This window comes from Halichoerus grypus, chromosome 13 (genome assembly GCF_964656455.1).
Source record: "Halichoerus grypus chromosome 13, mHalGry1.hap1.1, whole genome shotgun sequence".
In the NCBI taxonomy this organism is placed as follows: domain Eukaryota; kingdom Metazoa; phylum Chordata; class Mammalia; order Carnivora; family Phocidae; genus Halichoerus; species Halichoerus grypus.
In genome coordinates, this window is record NC_135724.1 from 64,727,980 (window position 1) to 64,749,663 (window position 21,684).

Sequence of the window (21,684 nt, forward strand, 5' to 3'; positions counted from 1 at the left end):
GCTAACAAAAAAGCTACACAGCAACACTGGTTCATAAATGAGAGTGGATCCTGGCCACCCCCCTCTGGGGCCCTAGGAAACAGCCTGGAGCCTGGAAACAGCCCATGGGATTGTATCTATAACGAGGTGCTCAGGCTAAAGCTTGGATTCATGTATGTGTGTGCATGAGGGAGGTGCCAAAAAGTGGAAAGAATGTAGAGCAACACAGCAATTAGCTGCAACAGATACAGTTTATTTCCATGGAGCTAAAAAAGTAAAACTTCCCAACAGGAAAGAGGTGTCAGGGTGAAGTGGAAAATACAGAAGGCAGGAAGTCAGGAGACCTGATTTCTCATCCTGCTTATTCCTGGCACTTCCTCTGCCCATTCATGCTTGGGCTGGTTTCCTCATCGGAACAACTTCAGCTGGAACTGTGTTCCCTCAGGCCCCTCCCAGTGCTGAGGTTCTGGGGTCCTAAGAAAGCCGGGCCTGTCTCTGAAGAAACCCTGCTTCCTACCTGTCCAGGCAGCTGTGCTGGGGGGACTTGCTATGGGACAGTCCATGACTCTGGAGACCAGAAAGTGACCCTTGGGGGTGGGCTTTGTTCTCTTCCAGCTCAGAAATACGTGCCCAGGGCTGCCCTGGTGGACTTGGAGCCAGGCACCATGGACAGTGTGCGGTCCGGGCCTTTCGGGCATCTCTTCCGGCCGGACAACTTCATCTTCGGTGGGTTCCATCTCCTGCTTCCTTCTGCCTCTTTCTGTTTTTTTCACACATCAAACTAGGTGCAAGATTAAAAGATAAAAGCTTAGGATGGAAATTAGCAGTCTCCAGTGTCCAGGGTGCTGCCCCTTTTAGTTCTTGACTTTTCTTTAGGAAAGTAATCTCTGTCTCTCTAAATGAAATGCTTGTATTGATAGTTCTTGGTTTAACAATTTTTTAGACATTAACTTCTTTCTTGCCCTTATAAATTATCGTTAATATGATGATAATCATTTGTTTTGGTTCCTATGTTGCTCATCTTTTTTTTTTTTTTTTCTTAAGATTTTATTTATTTGACAGAGAGAGACACAGCCAGAGAGGGAGCACAAGCAGGGGGAGTGGGAGAGGGAGGAGCAGGCTTCCCGCTGAGCGGGGAGCCCGATACAGGGCTCGATCCCAGGACCCTGGGATCATGACCTGAGCTGAAGGCAGACGCCCAACGACTGAGCCACTCAGGCACCCCTGTTGCTCATCTTTTAATTGCAGTGTGTTTATACCTATATTTCTCTTTCATTACCTATAGACAGTTATTTTGTTTTTTTCCCAAAGGCTGGCACTGTGTGAATTTTGTTTTGTTAGAACTGAGCAAATCCTTCCCTCCCTTCTTCCACCTAAGACATGATAAAGCACCTGTCCATCCACACACTCCCAAAGAAAATTGTGTAACGTTAAATGAAGCGGCACCATTAGTACTACCAGCCTCCATCACCCTGTAGCCATGGTTTTTAGAATCAAGGTTACTTGACAAAATACTCAGAGAAGGAATATTCAAAATATGCAAGAAGAGACAGAATCCTGAAAGATTTTATGGGTACATGACCTGATGACTCTCTAGTAGAGTCAGGTAGTGACCTGTTATAAGGGGAACTCAGCAAGATGAACGTTCACAAAGTTTATGAATCCTTTGAGTATCGTCCCCTTCCCCATCACCCTGACAACTTACACAACCAACGGGACAGGCAAAGTTTCTGATAATAACTTGTTCAAGGGTTGGGCCATAATTGGCCCCAAGCGAAGCCTCTTCTGGACTCTGCTGCCCAATGTGGTAGCCACTAGCCACATGTGGCTATTTAAAGTTCATAGAAATTACATAAAATCAATTCACTTCCTCAGTTGTACTAGCTACATTTCAGGGGCTCAATAATTAAATGTGGCGAGTGGCACCATATTGGACATACGGAACAGTTCCTTCATCGCAGCAAGTTCTATTGGATAGTAGTGCTCAAAGCCTTAATAAACACACTCCACTAAATAAGGGGAATGAAAAGAGAAAACGGAAAGGCACTACACAAACACATGGCCATTCATAACCACTTCTACCTTAGGAGCCAAGGTAGAGCCTACAGGATATGTGGCGGATTTGAAGGTGTTCCATTTGACGACCATATTTTAATGTTAGATACCACACATTCACTTATGTTCTTTCTCAAAAATTACTGGTGTAATTGAGTAAGAAATATGCCTAGAGAGAAAAATATTACTTATCAACAAAAGTACCTCAATCAACAATAAGCACAATTTCCATGCCCGTAAAAGGTAAATTGTCTTACAAGGAAATGAGAGACTCTTAAGGCTGATTCATGGCTTAAAGTTACTGTGGTATAGAAATTAAATCTATCAAAGATCTACTTTCCAACCCCTTCCTCAAAAGGCACCATGTGGAGATGATTTCATTGAGAGTAACAGATAATCCTCTGCTATTTAAACCCTATGTATCTAGAATATCTCCTACATAGTAAGTGCTTGATAAATATTAGCAACATCCTAGGAATGCAAGGATGGTTCAACTTTGAGAAGTCAGCTAATAGGGGCGCCTGGGTGGCTCAGTCAGTTGGGTGTCTGCCTTCGGCTCAGGTCATGATCCCGGGGTCCTGGGATCGAGTCCTGCGTTGGGCTCTTTGCTCAGCAGGGAACCTGCTTCTCCCTCTGCCTGCCACTCCCCCTGCTTGTACTCTCTCTATCTTTCTGACAAATAAATAAAATCTCACAAAAAAAGAGAGAGAGAAGTCAGCAAATAGATTAAGAAAGACAACATCTTAATAGGTGCCCCAAAATATTTAATAAAATTCAGTATGTGTTCCTGACTTGTAGAGGACAAAAACCCTTATGTGCAAGCTGGAAGTAAAAAAGATACTTCCTCTGTTTAAGAATTACCTACCAAATCCATAGCAACGTCACACTCACTGGTGAAACATTAGAAGTATTCCAAGCAAAGTCACTTATGAGAAAGAGATGTCCATTGTCTCTACTATTCCATGTTTTGAAGGTTCTAGCTAGTGCACGAAGACCAGAGAAAGAAAAGAGATACAGATCATTTAAAGGAAAAGACAAAATTGTTATTTGAAGGTGGAATGATTCTCTTGGATTTTCCAGATAGCCTGTCCAATGACCAGTGATTGGCACTTACAAGACCTCAATAAGGCAGTCACACACAAGATAAAGACTCAGACGTTATTGCTATGGGGTGACCAACTGTCCTGATTTGCCTGGGACTGGGGGGTTTCTCAGGACACTACCCGCTCAGTCCTGAAACTGGTCAAGTCCCAGGCAAACTGGGACAAATTGATCTCCTTAAAGGTAATAATCAATTATAAAATATAATGGGAAAATATCCTATTCACAATAGCAATGAAAGTTATAAATACCTAGGGACATAATTTACTAGTAATTGGGAATGAGGAGGAGACATTAAAACAAGACATTTTTCTCCCAACAGACAGGGTGGTACTTTAAAAACCAACAGCTGGCATTGGTGAGGTTGCTTGGGAGACTGAGTTGTAAGCATTGTCAGAGAACAGCTTAATGGATTCAGCAAATCTGGAATTTTGATTCAGCAGTTTCAGTTCAAGGAATTTGTCCTGAAGAAATGTTCGCACATGCATTATGGACATTGCGTACTGGTCTCTAGAAGAGCTGAACCCCTTTGCCCGCCCCCCCCCCCGCCCCCTTGCCCTTACTACCGGCTGGTGTCAGTCTCTGTCAGTTCAGCGGACTGCTCCCTCAGTTCCTGTGATGGAGACTTGACTGGGCGAATATTCATATTCTGTATGCCCAGAAGGAAAAAAGGACAACTCCCCTGTGGCACTGATCTTGACACAGATCAATGCCACCTTTCTCTTTCTCTTAGTGGGTATAGATTCTTCTTCTTCTTCTTCTTTTTTTTAAAGATTTTACTTTTATTTGACAGAGAGAGAGACACAGCGAGAGAGGGAACACAAGCAGGGGGAGTGGGAGAGGGAGAAGCAGGCTCCCCGCAGAGCAGGGTATAGATCTATACCCCTAAGCGGGTATAGATCCTTAGCAGCTGTAGACTCTTCTTGCATGCACCACCTCACTGGGTTACTGAGTTTGGGTCGCCAAAAAGAGAGAGCACTGAGGGGCGCCTGGGTGGCTCAGTCGTTGAGCATCTGCCTTCGTCTCAGGTCATGGTCCCAGGGTCCTGGGATCGAGCCCCGCATCGGGCTCCCTGCTCAGCGGGAGGTCTGCTTCTCCCTCTCCCACTCTCCCTGCTTGTGTTCCCTCTCTCGCTGTGTCTCTCTCTGTCAAATACATAAAATCTTAAAAAAAAAAAAAAAAAGAGAGAGCACTGAATGGGGAGAAGGGAGACTTGGCCGCTGATTTCCGCTCTGCTACCTCTCGTGTTATCAGCTCCCTTCCTGGGGCTCCTTCAGCTGGAAGGTCTGAGGAATGAAGGGCCCTCAAGCATCCAGGCCTCTGTAAGAATCTGAAGGAAGCAACGGCCTGTCTCCCCAACATGCACAGAAATATACTTCCACATAGAATTCTGCCCAGTTTCTTCCCTTGGAGGTTTTTGTTTTTGTTTTGTTTTGTTTTTAAGATTTTAATTATTTACTTGAGAGAGAGCGAGAAGGAGCACAAGCAGGGGAAGCAGCAGAGCTCGGAGAGGGAGAAGCAGGCTCCCCGCCGAGCAGGGATTCAATGCAGGACTCGATCCCAGGACTCTGGGATCATGACCTGAGCCGAAGGCAGACGCTTAACGACTGAGCCACCCAGACGCCCTTCCTTTGAAGGTGTAACTGATTTTTGGTAAGAATCTGAGAGGTAGCTAGGGTTTCTTGAACCTGAATTACAGTTGGCTCAATCTACCTCAGTCTCAGTAAACTTTACCAAAAAAATTAATAGATTTCATCATTAAGAAAAGTATACAGTTGACCCTTGAACAACACGTGGGTTTAGGGGTGCTGACCCCCTGCACAGTCCAAAATTTACGTATAATTTTTGACTCCCCGAAGACTTAACTACTAATAGCCTACTGTTGATTGGAAGTCTTACCGACAACATAGACAGTCGATTAACACCTATTTTGTATGTTCTATGTATTCTGTGTTCTTACAATCAAGTCAGCTAGAGAAAAGAAAATGTTACTAAGAAAATCATAAGGAGGGGCGCCTGGGTGGCTCAGTCGTTAGGCATCTGCCTTCAGCTCAGGTCATGATCCCAGGGTCCTGCGATCGAGCCCTGCATCGGGCTCCCTGCTCAGCGGGGAAGCCTGCTTCTCCCTCTCCCACTCCCCCTGCTTGTGTTCCCTCTCTCACTGTGTCTCTCTCTGTCAAGTAAATAAATAAAATCTTTAAAAAAAAAGAAAATCATAAGGAAGAGAAAATACATTTACAGTACTGTACTTATTTATCAAAATTCTGTGCATAAGTGGACCCACGCAGTTTAAGCCCATGTAGTTCAGGGGTCAACTGTCCTTGATTTTTGATGGGCAATGCATGGTAGGAAATTCAGAAGTGCAGAAGGCATGTACAGTGGGAAGCTGGCCCCTCCCTCCTCTGTCCACTTTGTTCCCTCTCAGAAGGGCGCTCCCGTTACTGACCTTGTAGGAGCCCTTCCTCGGGCATATGCATGTTAGAAGCGAATACATGAGTTTGTGAGGTTTGGTTTTGTTTTGTTCTAAGATTTTATTTATTTGTTTGAGAAAGAGTGAGCACGAGCAGGGTGGGTGGGGCGAGGCAGAGGGAGAGAGAGAAGCAGACACCCCGCTGAGCAGGGAGCCCCACGCAGGGCTTGATCCCAGGACCCCAAGATCAGCACCTGAGCCGAAGGCAGACGCTTAACCGACTGAGCCACCCAGGCGCCCTGTGAGTTTGAATATATAAACATCTGGTAAAGCTTTATTTATGTAAAATACATGGCTTTCCTGTTTCTAGGAAGGATATAAGACAACGTATAGTAAAGATAGCCATAAAACGTGGCCGTTTAAAACACAGGGTGAACTGTGAGAGTTAATTCAATTGCAGCTGAGAATTAATTTAAGCTCTGGGTTTCTAGCAACTACATTCAAAAAAGGAAGCCCAGGACACGATAGTCATCATCATAAGAAGCAATATACCACTCTTTTTTTTTTTTTTTTGAAGATTTTATTTATTTTTGACAGAGAGAGTGTACAAGCAGGGGAAGAAGCAGGCAGAGGGAGAGGGAGAAGCAGGTTCCCCGCTGAGCAGGGAGCCCGATGTGGGGCTCGATCCCAGGACCCTGGGATCATGACCCGAGCCGAAGGCAGACGCTTAACCGACTGAGCCACCCAGGCGCCCCAGGAATATACCACTCTAAAAAGGGAGATCCCCCTTCATTCTACATTATTTGTATTTATTTATTTTGATCTTTGCTTTTTTCAACAAAAGCTAATATAGAACTGTATCATTAAAAATTAAGAACGAGAGTAAAAGAATTATTCTATATGATCATCATCACATAATCATCATTGGCATTGAGGTATATTTCTATCTTTTCTTTCTGTTTGCTGATTTTCATTATTTATAAACACTATCAGATCTTTTTTCCCACTGAATATTATGTTTAAGCCATATTCCACGTTAATATATAGTTTCTAAAATCTGTAAGTTTTAATACTTGCATAATCTGTAATTATTTATTTCATAGTGGCCAATAATCAGGGAGTCATTTCTTACCAGATTTTGCTCTAAGAAAAAATACAATATACGGGGGCACCTGGCTGGCTCATTCGGCGGAGCATGCGATTTTTGATCTTAGGATATAGAGCTTACTTAATTAAAAAAAAAAAGAATATAGTAATATAGAATCTAGATGTTCCCATCTTGGTTCACATAAATTGGTCTGTGTTTCTAACTCTGATCACAGAATAGATCCTCAAAAGTAAAATTACCGGGTCAGAGCCTGTGAACATATTTAGGTCCATTACACATTTTGCTTCAGTCTTTGAGTGGGATTAATGCCACCAGCAGTGTTTGAGACCACAGCAGTTTTTGCTCTCCTTTTGCCTGAAATTAAACTTTTAAAGAAATGTATCAACTGAGGGACTCTGAGCAATATAACTGACAATGCTTTAAGAAATACTTCTGAGGAAATGGGAAAAGAACTCTGAACTTGGCAAGTGTGTATAAACTGTAGAAATTGTCAGTATAAGAAAAAGAGAGACTTACACTCCCATAAACAGGACTCACACATAGAGAAACCTGACCCAACGTTAAAATACAACTCCGTGAACCCTGTTCCAATGGGGACGGGCGGTTAGCTGAAACACACACACACATACACACACGCCCCTTATTGCTTCCGGAGAGAAAATAGAAAAACATTATCTAATTGTACATTGTTTAAGATGTTCAGACTCATTCTTGTTACCTTGGGCTTCATGCAACTTTGTTATGTTTTATTTCTTACAATGGGTGGTAGGTGTGTAGATATGAAGTCTATTTCACAGCCTTTTACATGCGGTGAAGTCTGTCCTGAGAAGTGTCGGCGTGGATGAGGCGGTGGCTCTTGTTGGTGCACTTGCTGGAGAAGGGTTTCTGGTAGGACTCTGGAGGCCCTGCACCTTCCCCCCCCGCCACTTGTGTTGAACCCAGCCCAGATGTCTGCTCAGGGTCAGGCCTCCCCTCAGCCACCACTCCTGTGCAGCTTTTTAAAGAGTCTTTACCGGGGGCGCCTGGGTGGCTCAGTCGTTAAGCGTCTGCCTTCGGCTCAGGTCATGATCTCAGGGTCCTGGGATCGAGCCCCGCATCGGGCTCCCTGCTCCACGCAGGAAGCCTGCTTCTCCCTCTCCCACTCCCCCTGCTTGTGTTCCTGTTCTCGCTGTGTCTCTTCTCTGTCAAATAAATAAATAAAATCTTAAAAAAAAAAAAAAAAAAGTCTTTATGAAACAAAAAATATACATTAAAAAAAGAGGCTTTATGGAATTGGATCAAACTATTGAAGTTGTGCTAAGCTGGTTTCTCATGGCAGCCGCTTCAGTGACGGTGGAAGTTTCCTTTGGTTTAATATATTTGAACTGAAAACTGAGAGAGCCTAAGAAAGGTCTGGACTCATCTTTCTAGCTATCAGTAAGTGGGACAAACAAGATTAAGAACAAATTCACACAGACCTATGGTGACCATTTAATTATCTAATCCACTGCCCTTGTAAACCTTCAAGAATGTTAGAAACGACATCTGGCTTTTAAACTGCCTTTAGGATTGCTTCTTGTATCTTTGCTTCTTTGTTAGAACATGCACCCCGATTTTTGATTCAGAATATTTTAAAATTTTAGCAGATTGTACTGATGTAAAATAGCTTTAATAGTAATATTTAAAGCCAACACTGGGGCGCCTGGCTGGTGCAGTCGGTAGAGCATGCAACTCTTGATCTCAGAGTTGTGAGTTCAAGCTCCACATTGCGCGTGGAGCCTATTTACAAAAAAAAAAAAAAATTTAATTCAAAGCTGACACTACTCTTAATTAAGAACTATGAATTGTTTAAATGAATCTGCTTATTTTGTTAAATTAGCATGCTTGTTATGGGGAATGGAGAGGTGTCCAGAGTCTATAAACACAGTATATTGTTTTTAAGTCATTCTCTATTTAATGAAAGAGGCAGAATTGCCTAGGAGGTGGCTCAGCCCCTATAGCTTCAGAGCTCCCTGTTTCAGAGTTGGTCAATTACATACACCAGTATCATTCCACCTCTAGGTATGGTTTGAAGTGGTTTTTAAAAAAACACTGACTTGAAGTAATGTATCATTTTAAAAGTGAAAGTTACCTACGTTTAAGTTTTGTACGTGAATATACTTTAAAAAAACTTTTTCTTAACAAATTGCTGGTTGAGGAGCATTCATGCCCAGAGACAGTGGGAGAGAGTTTTGTGAGAGAAAATGGAGCACCAGAAAGCGTCTTTCTGCGCATGTAACTTTCCCTTCCCGACTTGGGGCTAGAGGGGGTCAGGGAGCACTTAATCCCTCACCCGATGTGAGCAAGAGCAAGTAAACCAGAGGGTGGACTCTGAGAAAACCCTGGGGACCTGTTGCAACCCGCCTGCCAAAGCTTCGAGATTGCAGCCTTGTGTTCTACGGTCCTGAGCCGCTGATTAATGTCACAACATCTCATTACAGAGCATGTTCAACTCATGACCCCCAAATATTTAACTGGGAACATCTGTTGCTAGGAGACTGTGGCAAAATATTTTCAGAAGTCACTCGCTTCTTCCTTTTGTCAAGAGCAGAGAAAACCTTGTGGCTAATCATGCTGTAAATACTGAGGAAGCCGAGTGAGCGGTGTGAGCTGGGGAAGGGTCAAGTTCAGCGAGCTTGACTTGCTGCGGCTGCATGCCTGCCTGAAGCTACCTTCTTGTCAGTTGCTGGCTTCTACTCTGTTTTATAACATTTTTGTTTTAAAGATCTTATTTATTTATTTGACAGAGAGAGACACAGCGAGAGGGAACACAAGCAGGGGGAGTGGGAGAGGGAGAAGCAGGCTTCCCGCCGAGCAGAGCTCAATGCGGGGCTCCATTCCAGGACCCTGAGATCACGACCTGAGCCGAAGGCAGACGCCCAACGACAGCCACCCAGGCGCCCCTGTTTTATGACATTTTTTAAAAAAGATTTTATTTATTTGAGAGAAAGAGAGCAGGGAGAGAGGCAGAAGCAGACTTCCTGCTGAGCAAGGAGCCTGATGCAGGGCTCGATCCCAGGACCCTGGGATCATGACCTGAGCCGAAGGCAGATGCCTAACGACTGAGCCACCAAGGTGCCCCTCTACTCTGTTTTAATGAAATCATCTCTTAGCCTCTTTTTGACAGTTGCACTCGCATTCTTTCCTTTGTGAAGGTGTACTAGTCTACACTGAGCCCTGCCCTTGTTCCTCCCCCTGCCTCTGGTGCATCTGGCCGGGCCACTGCCTGCTGGGTTGGGTGGGGAGGGGTGGACAGGAATTAGTGGAGGGCATAGGAAGAACAATGGCCATTTTTGAGTCAGCTGGGCCAGAAAAAAGAGAATCTCTGTTTGTAAGAGAGAACACAGTCACCTCCCAGACAAGGAAATGGCCACCAGAGAGGGCTAAGTGGCCGGTGCCCTCGGGGGGTGCTTGGGGGGGGGAGCTGCAAGCTTGGAGGAGCTTGCTCTTGCCCAGCCTGGGCCCCTCGTGGAGCCGCAGTGCTGCCACGCCCATCGTCTTGGGGCCTTTGAGCAGATGGGACAAAGACAGCAGGAGTGAGGGCTGAGCTCCCTTGCAAGGTGGGGCTAAGAGAGCTGAGCGGGGGCCAGCTGTGTCTCATTCCGATGGGCAGTTCTGCCCTCCTGGACGTGTCACTATTGAATATTTAAATGTGTTTACTGTTTTCATCATAAAGTTAAAACTGCACATGTTTTCTTCAAACACACAAGTATGTAGTATAAAAATGGAACCTCCTTGGGCGCCTGGGTGGCTCAGTCGTTAAGCGTCTGCCTTCGCTCCGCAGGAAGCCTGCTTCTCCCTCTCCCACTCCTCCTGCTTGTGTTCCCTCTCTCGCTGTGTCTCTCTCTGTCAGATAAATAAAATCTTTAAAAAAAAATGGAAGCTCCTCATCCCTTGTACAGATGACTGAGATTTTATTCACTGCAGTAACTAGTGCTAGAGCTGATGGCTGCTCGTGTGTTCGTTTGCATTGAAACCATCACTGATTTAACCAGTCCCCTGTTAAGAGATATTTAGGTTGTTTTCTTTTCTCTTTACTGTTATTACAGACTGCTCAGCACATGTTTGTCTACGTCATTTTCCACATGTGCACATATACATGTCTAAGCAAATTTATAGAAGTAAAATTGCTGAGCCTAAGAGGACTAATTTTGTTAGATATGCTGAATTGTTCTCCATAGAGGCTGGTCCTTGTTATGCAACCTCCCCCACAGCCCCAATTCTGGCCAACAGGGTTTGCCAGCTTTTTGATCTCTGTCAGTTTCACAGGGGAGAAACTGAATCTCCTTGTTCTAGTGTACATTTCTCTTATAAGGAATGCATCAAATATTTAAGTTATTTGAATTTCCTTCCCTGTGAACTGTTTATATCCTTTGCCCATTTTCCTAAAAGTTACTGTTTTCCTTACTCATTTGTAGGACGACTTTAGGTATTTAAGGAGGGTAGTAGACCTTTCTTTGTATGTGATACAAGTCACTAGTAGCCAATACATTTTAAAATTACTGAAGAGCCTCAGGATCTTGGCTGTTTTTCTTGTTTTACAGATTTCCACTTAACACCCACAGTGTTTGGCACTGATAAATGCTGTGGAAGACTCAAGGATATTTGAGATGAGACACATTCCTCCAAAAGTAGGCCCTTGTGTGAAGCCACACCCACAGTACAGAATCCGGGGGAGGGGGTGGTGGGCCAGCAGCAGAGCTCAGTAAGAGGGCCCCAGCCCGAAGTGCACGAGGGCCTCGCATCCCCTTGTCTTACCTGGTGTAGCACTGGGCCACTGTTGGGAGGCAACTGGAGCTGTGTCACTGGTCTCCAGCTCAGCTTCCCACTGGTGTGCCCCATGTGGGGCATGGAACTGCCTGCCCAGAGCAGAAAAGCTGGTTGCTGAATGGTGGTTGTGGATTGTTGCCACCAGTTAAGTGTAGACAAAAATCAAGTGAACATCTTTGGAATAAGTGGAGAGAAGTCCACACAGTAGGATTCCAGCACTGTCTTAGCTCTGAGCGGAAGAGCAAACAACCCTGGCATCTCTGCTTCCTCTCGTTTTTTTTGTCCATTTGACACATTCAGGTCACTTGCCCAGCTCCTATGGTGCGTCCTGGTCCTTTTCATCCGATACGTAGGGAAAGTTTGATAGGGATGCTAACGAATTTATTCTTTAATTATACAATCTTTTTAGAACCAGATTTGATATATACCAATTTACTAAATAAACACAATGCCTTTTAATAATCTTCCTCGCTTCTTAACTAACTTATAATTTTGGCTATATATTACATTGCCTTCTACCAGTTAAAATCATGAGCAACAGCAGTGCCTTGTTTTATAGTTTATTACTAAATGGATATATTATCTCTCGCCATCAGAGGGGCACAACCAGGCATGGAGGTGGGGGAAGGGGACCATGTTCATCATGAGCTTGCAGAGGTCAGCACTGAGCATTGACTTTACTGCTTTTCATAATTTACCCTACAGTGTGCTCTAGAATTTAGTTCTAAGTGGTTTTTCTAATAATCCTTGGAATGTGTATTACCATATTGATTTGGATTGAAAAAGTCATGGTTTTCTGACAGAAAATAAATCCAGGGGCGGCTGGGTGGCTCAGTCGGTGAAGCGTCTGCCTGGCACTAGGGTCACGATCCGGGGGTTCAGGGATCAAGCCCCTCCTTGGGCTCCCTGCTGAGGGGGGAGTCTGCTTCTCCCTCAGCTCCTCCCCCTGCTTGTGCTCTCTGTCAAATAAATAAATAAAATCTTTTTTTTTTAAAAGAAAGTCCAGTTTGGAGGATTGCTCTGATAATTACGGCTGTCTTTGTGAATTAGAGTATATATCTTACATTTTCTATAACCTGAATAAGCTAAGCTTCAACCTAAAAATTCTTTGCAGTAAAAACATAGTTAAAACATTTAATTAAAAAATCATATTGGCAGAGTTGTACTGGAATTAATATTTATATTTTCCCAACTCTTTCCAAGTCTATTTGATTAAGACAAGCGCCTCTCAGTAAAAGAGGCAACATTTGGTAAGTCCTGGTGGCAAAGCCTTTTGATTTCTCCCAGAAACAGAAGAATGAGCCAACTCAGGTTGTTTCCAGTGCTGCTTTCCATAGAATTGAGTCTGGCGCTGAAAGATGTGTTTTTTCATCACCGTCTTAAAAGTATGAATAAGAGGGAGCTCCCTCTTCCCCCTACCCCCGTGCCGACCTACTGAAATTGTGTGCCACTCTCTTGTGCTTTGTCCCAGGACAAACGGGCGCAGGCAACAACTGGGCAAAGGGGCACTACACGGAAGGGGCCGAGCTGGTGGATTCGGTGCTCGACGTGGTGAGGAAGGAGTGTGAGCACTGCGACTGCCTGCAGGGCTTCCAGCTCACGCACTCGCTGGGCGGGGGCACGGGCTCAGGCATGGGCACGCTGCTCATCAGCAAGATCCGCGAGGAGTACCCCGACAGGATCATGAACACCTTCAGCGTCATGCCGTCGCCCAAGGTGTCGGACACGGTGGTGGAGCCCTACAACGCCACGCTGTCGGTGCACCAGCTGGTGGAGAACACCGACGAGACGTACTGCATCGACAACGAGGCCCTGTACGACATCTGCTTCCGCACGCTCAAGCTGACCACGCCCACCTACGGCGACCTCAACCACCTGGTGTCGGCCACCATGAGCGGCGTCACCACCTCTCTGCGCTTCCCGGGCCAGCTCAACGCCGACCTGCGCAAGCTGGCCGTGAACATGGTGCCCTTCCCGCGCCTGCACTTCTTCATGCCCGGCTTCGCGCCGCTCACGGCCCGCGGCAGCCAGCAGTACCGCGCGCTCACGGTGCCCGAGCTCACGCAGCAGATGTTCGACGCCAAGAACATGATGGCGGCGTGCGACCCGCGCCACGGCCGCTACCTGACCGTGGCCACCGTCTTCCGGGGCCCCATGTCCATGAAGGAGGTGGACGAGCAGATGCTGGCCATCCAGAACAAGAACAGCAGCTACTTCGTCGAGTGGATCCCCAACAACGTCAAGGTGGCCGTGTGCGACATCCCGCCGCGCGGCCTCAAGATGGCCTCCACCTTCATCGGCAACAGCACGGCCATCCAGGAGCTGTTCAAGCGCATCTCGGAGCAGTTTTCCGCCATGTTCCGGCGCAAGGCCTTCCTGCACTGGTTCACGGGCGAGGGCATGGATGAGATGGAGTTCACCGAGGCCGAGAGCAACATGAACGACCTGGTGTCGGAATACCAGCAGTATCAAGAAGCCACGGCCAATGACGGCGAGGAAGCTTTTGAAGACGATGAAGAGGAGATCAATGAATAGAGGCGCATCCCAGTCTCAGATACCACACATCAGATGTTGTTTCTTTAACTCCGGAGCATCGTGACCCTGATGGCCACCACATGGTGCTCTGCTCTAAATATGTGGGTATAGGCCCCTCACCAATGCAACAAAATTGCACTATCAGTCATCTGGAAGGAAGGAAGTACATCGGAATAGCAGAGAATCGGCAGTCCTACCCAATCAAAAGATCAGACGACAGATCTTCTACTGGAGGACTTGAAACAATAAAGGGGCCATCAAGGAAGAGCTACATGAATTGACCTCACCTTCTGTCAAGTGTTCAACCATGCTGAGAATTAGCAAGGAAGTTAGAAACAGTGTTTTTCATCCTTTGTGATGAAACCTGAAGCTGTGCAGTGTTGCCTTATATTGAAAATGCAATATGGAACTTTAAAACAACCAATTCATAATAAAACACTAAAACCATTCCTTTGCCTCTTCCAGCCTGTTTCCTGATAGATTTGTTTGCGTTGTTATAATGGTTACTTGGGTACCTTGTCTCTTTCTGGGGTGAACTGTCCCTGCCACTCAGTGAATGAACTCAGAGGAAAGGCTTTCCTTGAACTGCAGACCTTAAGGGTGGCAGCCAGAATTCTCCTGAGCATCAGAGTAGCACACATGTAAATAAAAGCCCGTTGTCCCCTTTTGCAACCAGCACTTAGACCTTCCACAAAATCTTTCATCTTCCAGTGTCACGTCCTGGGCTAGTTAGTCCCAACCTTCCCTGACAGCTGGGCTAAGATTTGCCAGAGGAGCTACAGAAAATGACCTCCAGGCTTCCAGCCAGAGCCAGGGGGACATGCAAGCTCTTGGTGGGTGAGGAGGGACCTGGCAGGGTCGGCTCTGAGAGCTGTGTGCTTCCTTCAGGAGTACTCAGCCTCAGTGCCAAGGTTGAGGGCTATTTTCTATGTAACAAATCATCACTTTACAGTTTCTATAACTTGACACAACTTCTGTAAGAGGTCTTGTAAAGTCAAACTCCATAGGACATGACCAGGCTAGTCCTACTAGTAATTAGCAGACATTGCCGTTCACCAGTGTTTCTGGTTTCTCCTTTCTGCCCCTTTGAAGTTAACTGTGAACATAACTTTGCTTCAGCCAAAAGAATGTGAGTAGCATGTCACTTCCAGGTGGAAAGGTCTAAATGCTAGTGCTCAACCCTCACCTCTGCCTCTGCTGGATTCCTCCATCAGTCTGGGTCCCGGTAACTGCTGAGCACAGCCCCCTCTGACCTTTGTTGGACAAGGAGCGAGAAAGAAATGACTGTCATTTGGAGCCATTCTGGGGTTACCCCACAGTGTAACCTAGCTCCCCCACCTGACAGAAGGCCTGAGCTCTGTGATGCCATGGCTTACACCCAGTAACTATCCTGTGCCGAGCCCCAACCTTGGGTAGATGGAAAGGGAATCACTAAACACAGCAGCATGACTTGAACTGCAGTGAAAACGGACCCCATTTCTGCAGAAATCTGCACTACACTTTGTGAGACTACAGTAAAAATAAGTATCTTACCATCCACATCTAACCTGGAAATATGCTAGGTTTGACTGACCTTGGAAGAAAGGATGAGTGCTGTGAACCCCTGGTTTGAGTCAGGCTCCATGTGGGAGCCAGCATGAGCACTGGTCACCACCGTGCTGTGGGCCTCCTTGTGCAGGTCAGGAAACCCGAGGATGGCTGTGGTAGCTATTCCAGGCCACGCTGGCTGCCTTCTCAAGACTCCACAAGCTTGAATTAGAAGTGCAGATGTGAGTTACCATCTGACCAACCATCTCACGCACGGCTTTGTCCCTTTTCTTACTGAGTCAAACCTGACTCAAGTTTGGCACCACCCACTTCATTCCACTCAGGAGGCCTCACAGCAGAGGGCTCCCAAACCTCCGCACTTGCCGGCGCCCCTCCTCACAGTGGTTAAGGAAGTACAGTCTTATTGTCTACGGATCGTGTGGGGAACAGCACAGACATCCTGATGGCCAAGTGAATCATACAGCCTTCAAACAATTCTTCACTGAATCACCTCCCACAAACATCCTCTGAGGAAGGGAGGCAGTAAGTCTGTTACATCTGCAGGTCACTGGGCAGAGCAGCTGAGAGACTGCAGGACGAGCTGAGGAAGGCTCCCATGCTCCTGGAACACTGAGTTACTGGCATCCACACAGATGGCTCTGTGGTCCGGTGAGCTGGAGCTCGGCATCTCTGGGCCACCTGGAGGAGTGGTCCAGGGTCAGAGCAGCCTGCCCATACCACCTCCCTCCCCATCGGTCCAGCGCTGTTCCAGGGATGCCATCTGAATCTATGTCTGAAGTCTGAGAAGTGGTTGTTGCCACCACATACTTAACCGCATCAAGAACACACAAGGCAAGCTGAAGTAACTGAGATCCAATGTGCTGGTTTGGGACAGCCTGCCGGACCTGCTATGATCACACACTGACTTCTAGACCCAGATGCCAGGACCAACGTCTGGTCACGACCAGCCTAGGGAGGATGTAAGCTGATGCCATCATCAGATTCTTGCACTGACTTTGTATCAATGTACTTTATATCCAGAGTTCATCATTCCAGAATGTACGACTCTAGAAGTTCACAAGCCTCTTGTGGGAGCTGGTAACCAGCAGGAGTGAGGTTTTAAAGGATTCCTCTCTCCAAAGTTAGAACACTTAATTCCTTTCCATTATGTTTTCTAAAAGAAAATACCCCAAGGGGCACCTGAGTGGCTCAGTCGTTAAGCGTCTGCCTTCGGCTCAAGTCATGATCCCAGGGTCCTGAGATCGAGCCCCGCATCGGGCTCCCTGCTCCGCAGGAAGCCTGCTTCTCCCTCTCCTACTCCCCCTGCTTGTGTTCCCTCTCTCACTGTGTCTCTGTCAAATAAATAAAATCTTTAAAAAAATAAAATACCCCAAGCATAAAACAGTGACCCTTTGTTGAGTTCAGAAGGAAAAAAGTACAGTACACTTTATTTTTGATGTAAAGAAGCCGTATTTACATAATACATTCATATCTGTAGATCTGTTACAGCTCTCTGTAGAAAACCATTCCATTAAAACAGCAACATGTGATCTGGATTCAATCTTTAAAGTATTACGCCAAATTAAAATATTCTTATCAGGACTCCAATGTAATTTCACAGCTCATCCACAGAGGGAAACTCTGAAGGGAAGCAGGAATGAAGAGTGGGTGATGGGACGAGAACAACACACCTCTTCCACACCAGCAAGCCTCCACGGATGGTCGGTCGGTCCCCGCCACACATCAGCTGGCACCACAGATGGTGGAGGGAGCGGCGCTGGGTGCCCTCTCCATGCTCCCGGCCGCTGTCTGAGAGCCTGGCGGGCTCGGGGAAACATTCTCCTGGGCCTTCAGAAAGTCACCTGCCACCCAGGCTGTGACTCCAGAGGCTGAGGACTAAGGACTCCTCTTCCCACCATCTCAACCAGGTCAGCAGATGGTTATGATCAGCCCCGCAGTGTCCTTATTCCTCTGAGAAAGCCAGAGTCGACCTTGACAAAGGCACAAGCTAAAATGGTCTCCCTTCTCGGATCTGGTTGGTGATTTTCTCATCCCGGAGCTCCTCTTTCTCCTTCTCCCGTTCTTTGTTCCAGTCCTTAAGGCCCTCTGGAAGCGAAGTGTCCTCATCCAAGCTGCCAGTGCCTTCTACAAATTCTTCATAGGTAGACTTTTCCGCAAATGGCCTGGGGCCCAAAAGTTCAACCATATCATTCTTATCTAACACTTCTTTTTCTAATAATAGAAGAGCAACCTGAAATATGAACAATTTCCATTAAACACAATTTCTTAGCAAAGTCTTTGCAAAGCTAATGATTTTTTTATTTATAGCTAACCCCACTCCAAAATAGGATTTAAGACCACTGAAAAGATATAGACAAGGTCCCAGGATTTTAGAGTAAAATAAACAAAATATTGGAAAAAACAAATGTCCACCAGTAAGGGAGGGGCTAAATACATTTGGATACATTCACACAATGAACAATTATGCACCTGTAATGAAGAATCTGTTATATATACATCTTGGAGAAACATATTCAGTGAGAAAAGCAAGATGCACACCCTTTATGGTATGCTACATTTGCCTTTAAAAAGAGAGGAATATAAATCTTTTTATGTGCTTACATGTACATAAAGAAGTTCTGGAAGGATACATTACAAACTTAGAAAAGTGGCTGGGAGGGCAAGCTGGGGGAAAGGGGAGAAAGAGGTAAGCAAGAAATTTTTAAAAAGTTAGTTGAAAAAATAAAGACAAGGGCAGAGATACAAAAGGAAGCCAGGAAGGTTTATACGAAAACATGTATCTTGAAGTTCTAGTCATTTCTATGCTTGAACCACAAATTTGACAGTACACATCTTAACAGGACACTGGGAAAGCTGACCAACTATGTGTATGGAGGTGAGTGAGGGTGTCAGGGTGGAGCAGGACAATGGCTATTAGAGCATCTGACCATTACAAAGACAGCAAAGCGGGTTAAAATATCAACTGATCTCATAAAATAGATTTAGTTTCTAAGGTAACTCCCTACTTAGAAATTTGACTTATCTGCACTTTTACACTAGAAACCCTGTTTTTAAAGATACCAAAAAATAAATCAATTTTATTCTGTTTTATCAGTTTATGGAATACTGCAAATATGCACAAAAGCAGAAAATGGATAACGAATCCCCATGCAGCCACTATTGACAGTCCTCAACTTAGAGCCGTTTTTGTCTCATCTACTCCCTAGATTACTCTGAAGAAAATCCCAGCTGTCATATTTTATCCATATATATTTTTGTCTCTGTTTCTAAGAGATAAAAACTCTTAAAAACATAACCAGGTTGTCTTCTTAGACCACCATTAACTCTCAATTTGTCTATTTACACATTGTGCATAACCACTTACATTGCAATAATACATTTTATTTAACCCAATATATCAAATGCAGTATCATTTTTCACAAAGATTTATTTATTTTAGAGAGTGAGAAGGGGGGGGGCAGAGAGAGAGGAGAGAGAGAATCTCAAGCAGACTGAGCTGAGTGCAGAGCTCAACGTGGGGCCTGATCTCATGACCCTGCGATCATGACCTGAGCTGAAATTAAGAGTCGGACACTCAACTGACTGAACCACCCAGGTGCCCCCAAACACAGTATCGTTCTAACATGTAATGATATAAACAATTACTGAGATATTTTACCTTCCTTTTTTCATAGCAAGCCTTTAAAACCCAGTGTGCTCAGAGCACACTTCACTTGGGACTAACCACATTCAACAGCACAGGCTTGGTCGGAGGTTAACGGGAAGGGCTCTGCAGACAGGACATGGGGTCCAAATTCTGGTCTTGCTGCTTACCAACTGTATGACCTTAAGCAAAGTTACTTAACCTCTCCCTGTACTAGTTTCTTCTTTTGTAAAATGGGATGATAGTGTTTCCACCTCCTAAGGCTGCAGGGAGCTTTAGAGAAGTTCATGCATCTTAAGCGGTACCCGGTACACCGGGTGGATGATAGGTGGATGCTAGCCACTTACTCTTATTCTCCTAAAGCTTAGCCCTTATGTATTATCCTGTCCAGCAGAGGAGTCAACTGAGGCCCAGAATTTGGAGGACACTAGTCCTAGCAGGAAAATCTCCAGCCACCTCTCCTCTTGATGGCTCCCCATCTCCTGGCTGGCTCAACATTACTCTTTACAGATTTAATTTTCTCAAATGGGCCAAACAGTACTTCCGGACTCCGCAGTGTTTCCAGATCCTCACTCCGCTGAATCCATTTCCCTTTCCCACACATGTCTTTGTTACCACTGTCAGTACATGCACTGTACGTTCAGAAGGCTAGATAACTGGGTCCAACTCCCTGGACCTGTTTGGCATCTATGGTGTGCACATGGAAGCTTCCTCTTGAATCCATGAATGCACACTGTCCTCCTGCAGCTAGGGGTCTCGAGTGAGCTCCTCCACGGTCCTCCATGGCTCAGGTCCTTCTTTTCTACATCTGGCTATGGGGGGACCACCAACAGATCCTATCTCCAGCCTGGACTTGCTGTCCACATTTCATTCACAAATGCCCACTGCTCGTGTCCTCTTGGGTTTAAGACTGATCCCCACCCTCTGTGTTTGCCACCAGGAGTCATCATCTCAAGGGCTTTCTTCTCGTTCACTCTGTGCATTTAACCAATAAATCTCAGTTTTTTTCAGATCTGCCTTTGCCCTACTTCCAGTGCTAGCCCCAGCACTGTGTCCAACTGAGCGACCCGCACCAGCCCCTGAGCCAGTCTCTGCCACTCCCTGGGCTGCCACACTCCCGCAAATGATGAACTTCTTCATTTCAACACTCTTTAAGGACTCCTTACTATAAAACAAAGGGCTGGATCAGATCATTTTGAAGGTCACTCTTATTTCTAAAACTGTGTTTCTAAACTTCCTAGCTAGCTTTTGAGAACCTGGGTACTGCAGCTCCCTCCCCCCAACTATCTGCTCAACCCTGCCCTGCTCCCCACACACCTCCTGCTCACCAGGCCTCCACACCGCCCTCTGCTCCCCCCTCAACTTGTTCACTGTAACGTGACTACCCTTCTACATAAAATCTAAGTTCTATCTTCTATACGAAGCCTTCGCTGACCACTCTGATCTTCCTTTCTCAGAGCTCCTGTGTGTGGGGCACCAACTCTCTCCGCCTGCACTGGGCACTTTCGTGAAAAGACATCACAGATGCTTCTGGATTGCCTTACTGACGGAACAGCACATCTTGGAATATTCTTTTATCCGTGTCAATCCCTCCTAAAAGGCTTTCTCATTTGTGCTCTAGGAGTGTGGAATGTTCAAAGAACAAAAAATTCTAATTTTGGTTGCATGGATTCAGAATAATTGAGTTTAATGGATGCAAGAAATCCACCGAATTCAGAAGGAAACCCTCCCTTTGGTAGGTGCTATCATATGAAGTAGGACAGAAAACACAGAGCATGTTTATTCGCAAAGCTCATAATTAAGCCAAAGGTAATTTTCATGTGCCAATTTCACGTGGGCTAGCTTTTATTTGCACTTTCATCACTACCTGTTTATGCCAGAGGTGAAAGACAACGGTAAATCCCTGTCAGTCCGCTGTGTTCCTTACTGAGGAGTACGGGTAAAACACACGGAAGGGGGGAGGGATGCCTCAGTTGCATATTTTGTGGTTATTCGCAGATTCCATGAATCCTGCACTCACACTGCTAACAGCCCCAAGAGCCAGGACTGTGTCCTACTGTTGCTCACTACTGCACTCCCACCCCCTCAGAGACAGAGCAGACACAGAATCAGAATGAGTTAGCCTGCTACAGGAAATGCTCAAGTCTATAAACTAACCCAGTCAATCCATCACTTTAACCTTTCTTTTTTTTTTTTTGGCAAAACCATGTAGAGAATTATTCATACGACTAGCACCTACCTTCTCCACATCAGCTTTCTTCTCTGTGAGGAGAGCCACTGTCCTTTTATAAGCATCATTAATAAGTATTCGTACTTCGTCATCTATCAGTCTTGCGGTGGCTTCGCTGTAAGGCTTCTCTAAAACCATATCACCCTGACGTGGGAGATCAAAGGAGATTTGCCCAACCTTTTCATTCATGCCAAACTGAACAATCTGGAAAAGAATACATGATTAGTAGTGGGCATCGGTTTTGCTGACAGGCTGACTTAAAAAATGGCAGTAAGTCTTTATAATGG

General features: G+C 45.6%; 2 protein-coding genes across 3 annotated transcripts in view; one reads left to right on the forward strand and one right to left on the reverse strand.

Annotated features, from left to right (window-relative positions):
* The window catches only part of TUBB6 (tubulin beta 6 class V), a 16,635-nt gene extending 2,210 nt beyond the window's left edge, over positions 1–14,425 (forward strand). For both annotated transcript variants that reach the window (XM_036121714.2, XM_036121712.2), the window contains exons 3-4: positions 595–705; positions 12,913–14,425. In XM_036121714.2, the coding sequence (XP_035977607.1) occupies positions 645–705; positions 12,913–13,976 (1,125 nt within the window). In that variant the 5' untranslated portion in view covers positions 595–644 and the 3' untranslated portion in view covers positions 13,977–14,425. The remainder of the gene's footprint in view (positions 1–594; positions 706–12,912) is intronic.
* Positions 14,426–16,914: 2,489 nt separating this feature from the next.
* The window catches only part of AFG3L2 (AFG3 like matrix AAA peptidase subunit 2), a 43,892-nt gene continuing 39,122 nt past the window's right edge, over positions 16,915–21,684 (reverse strand). Inside the window, exons 16-17 of the mRNA XM_036121709.2 lie at positions 21,407–21,601; positions 16,915–17,754 (exon numbers count right to left, since the gene is read on the reverse strand). Coding sequence (XP_035977602.2) covers positions 17,512–17,754; positions 21,407–21,601 — 438 coding nt within the window. The 3' untranslated portion in view covers positions 16,915–17,511. The remainder of the gene's footprint in view (positions 17,755–21,406; positions 21,602–21,684) is intronic.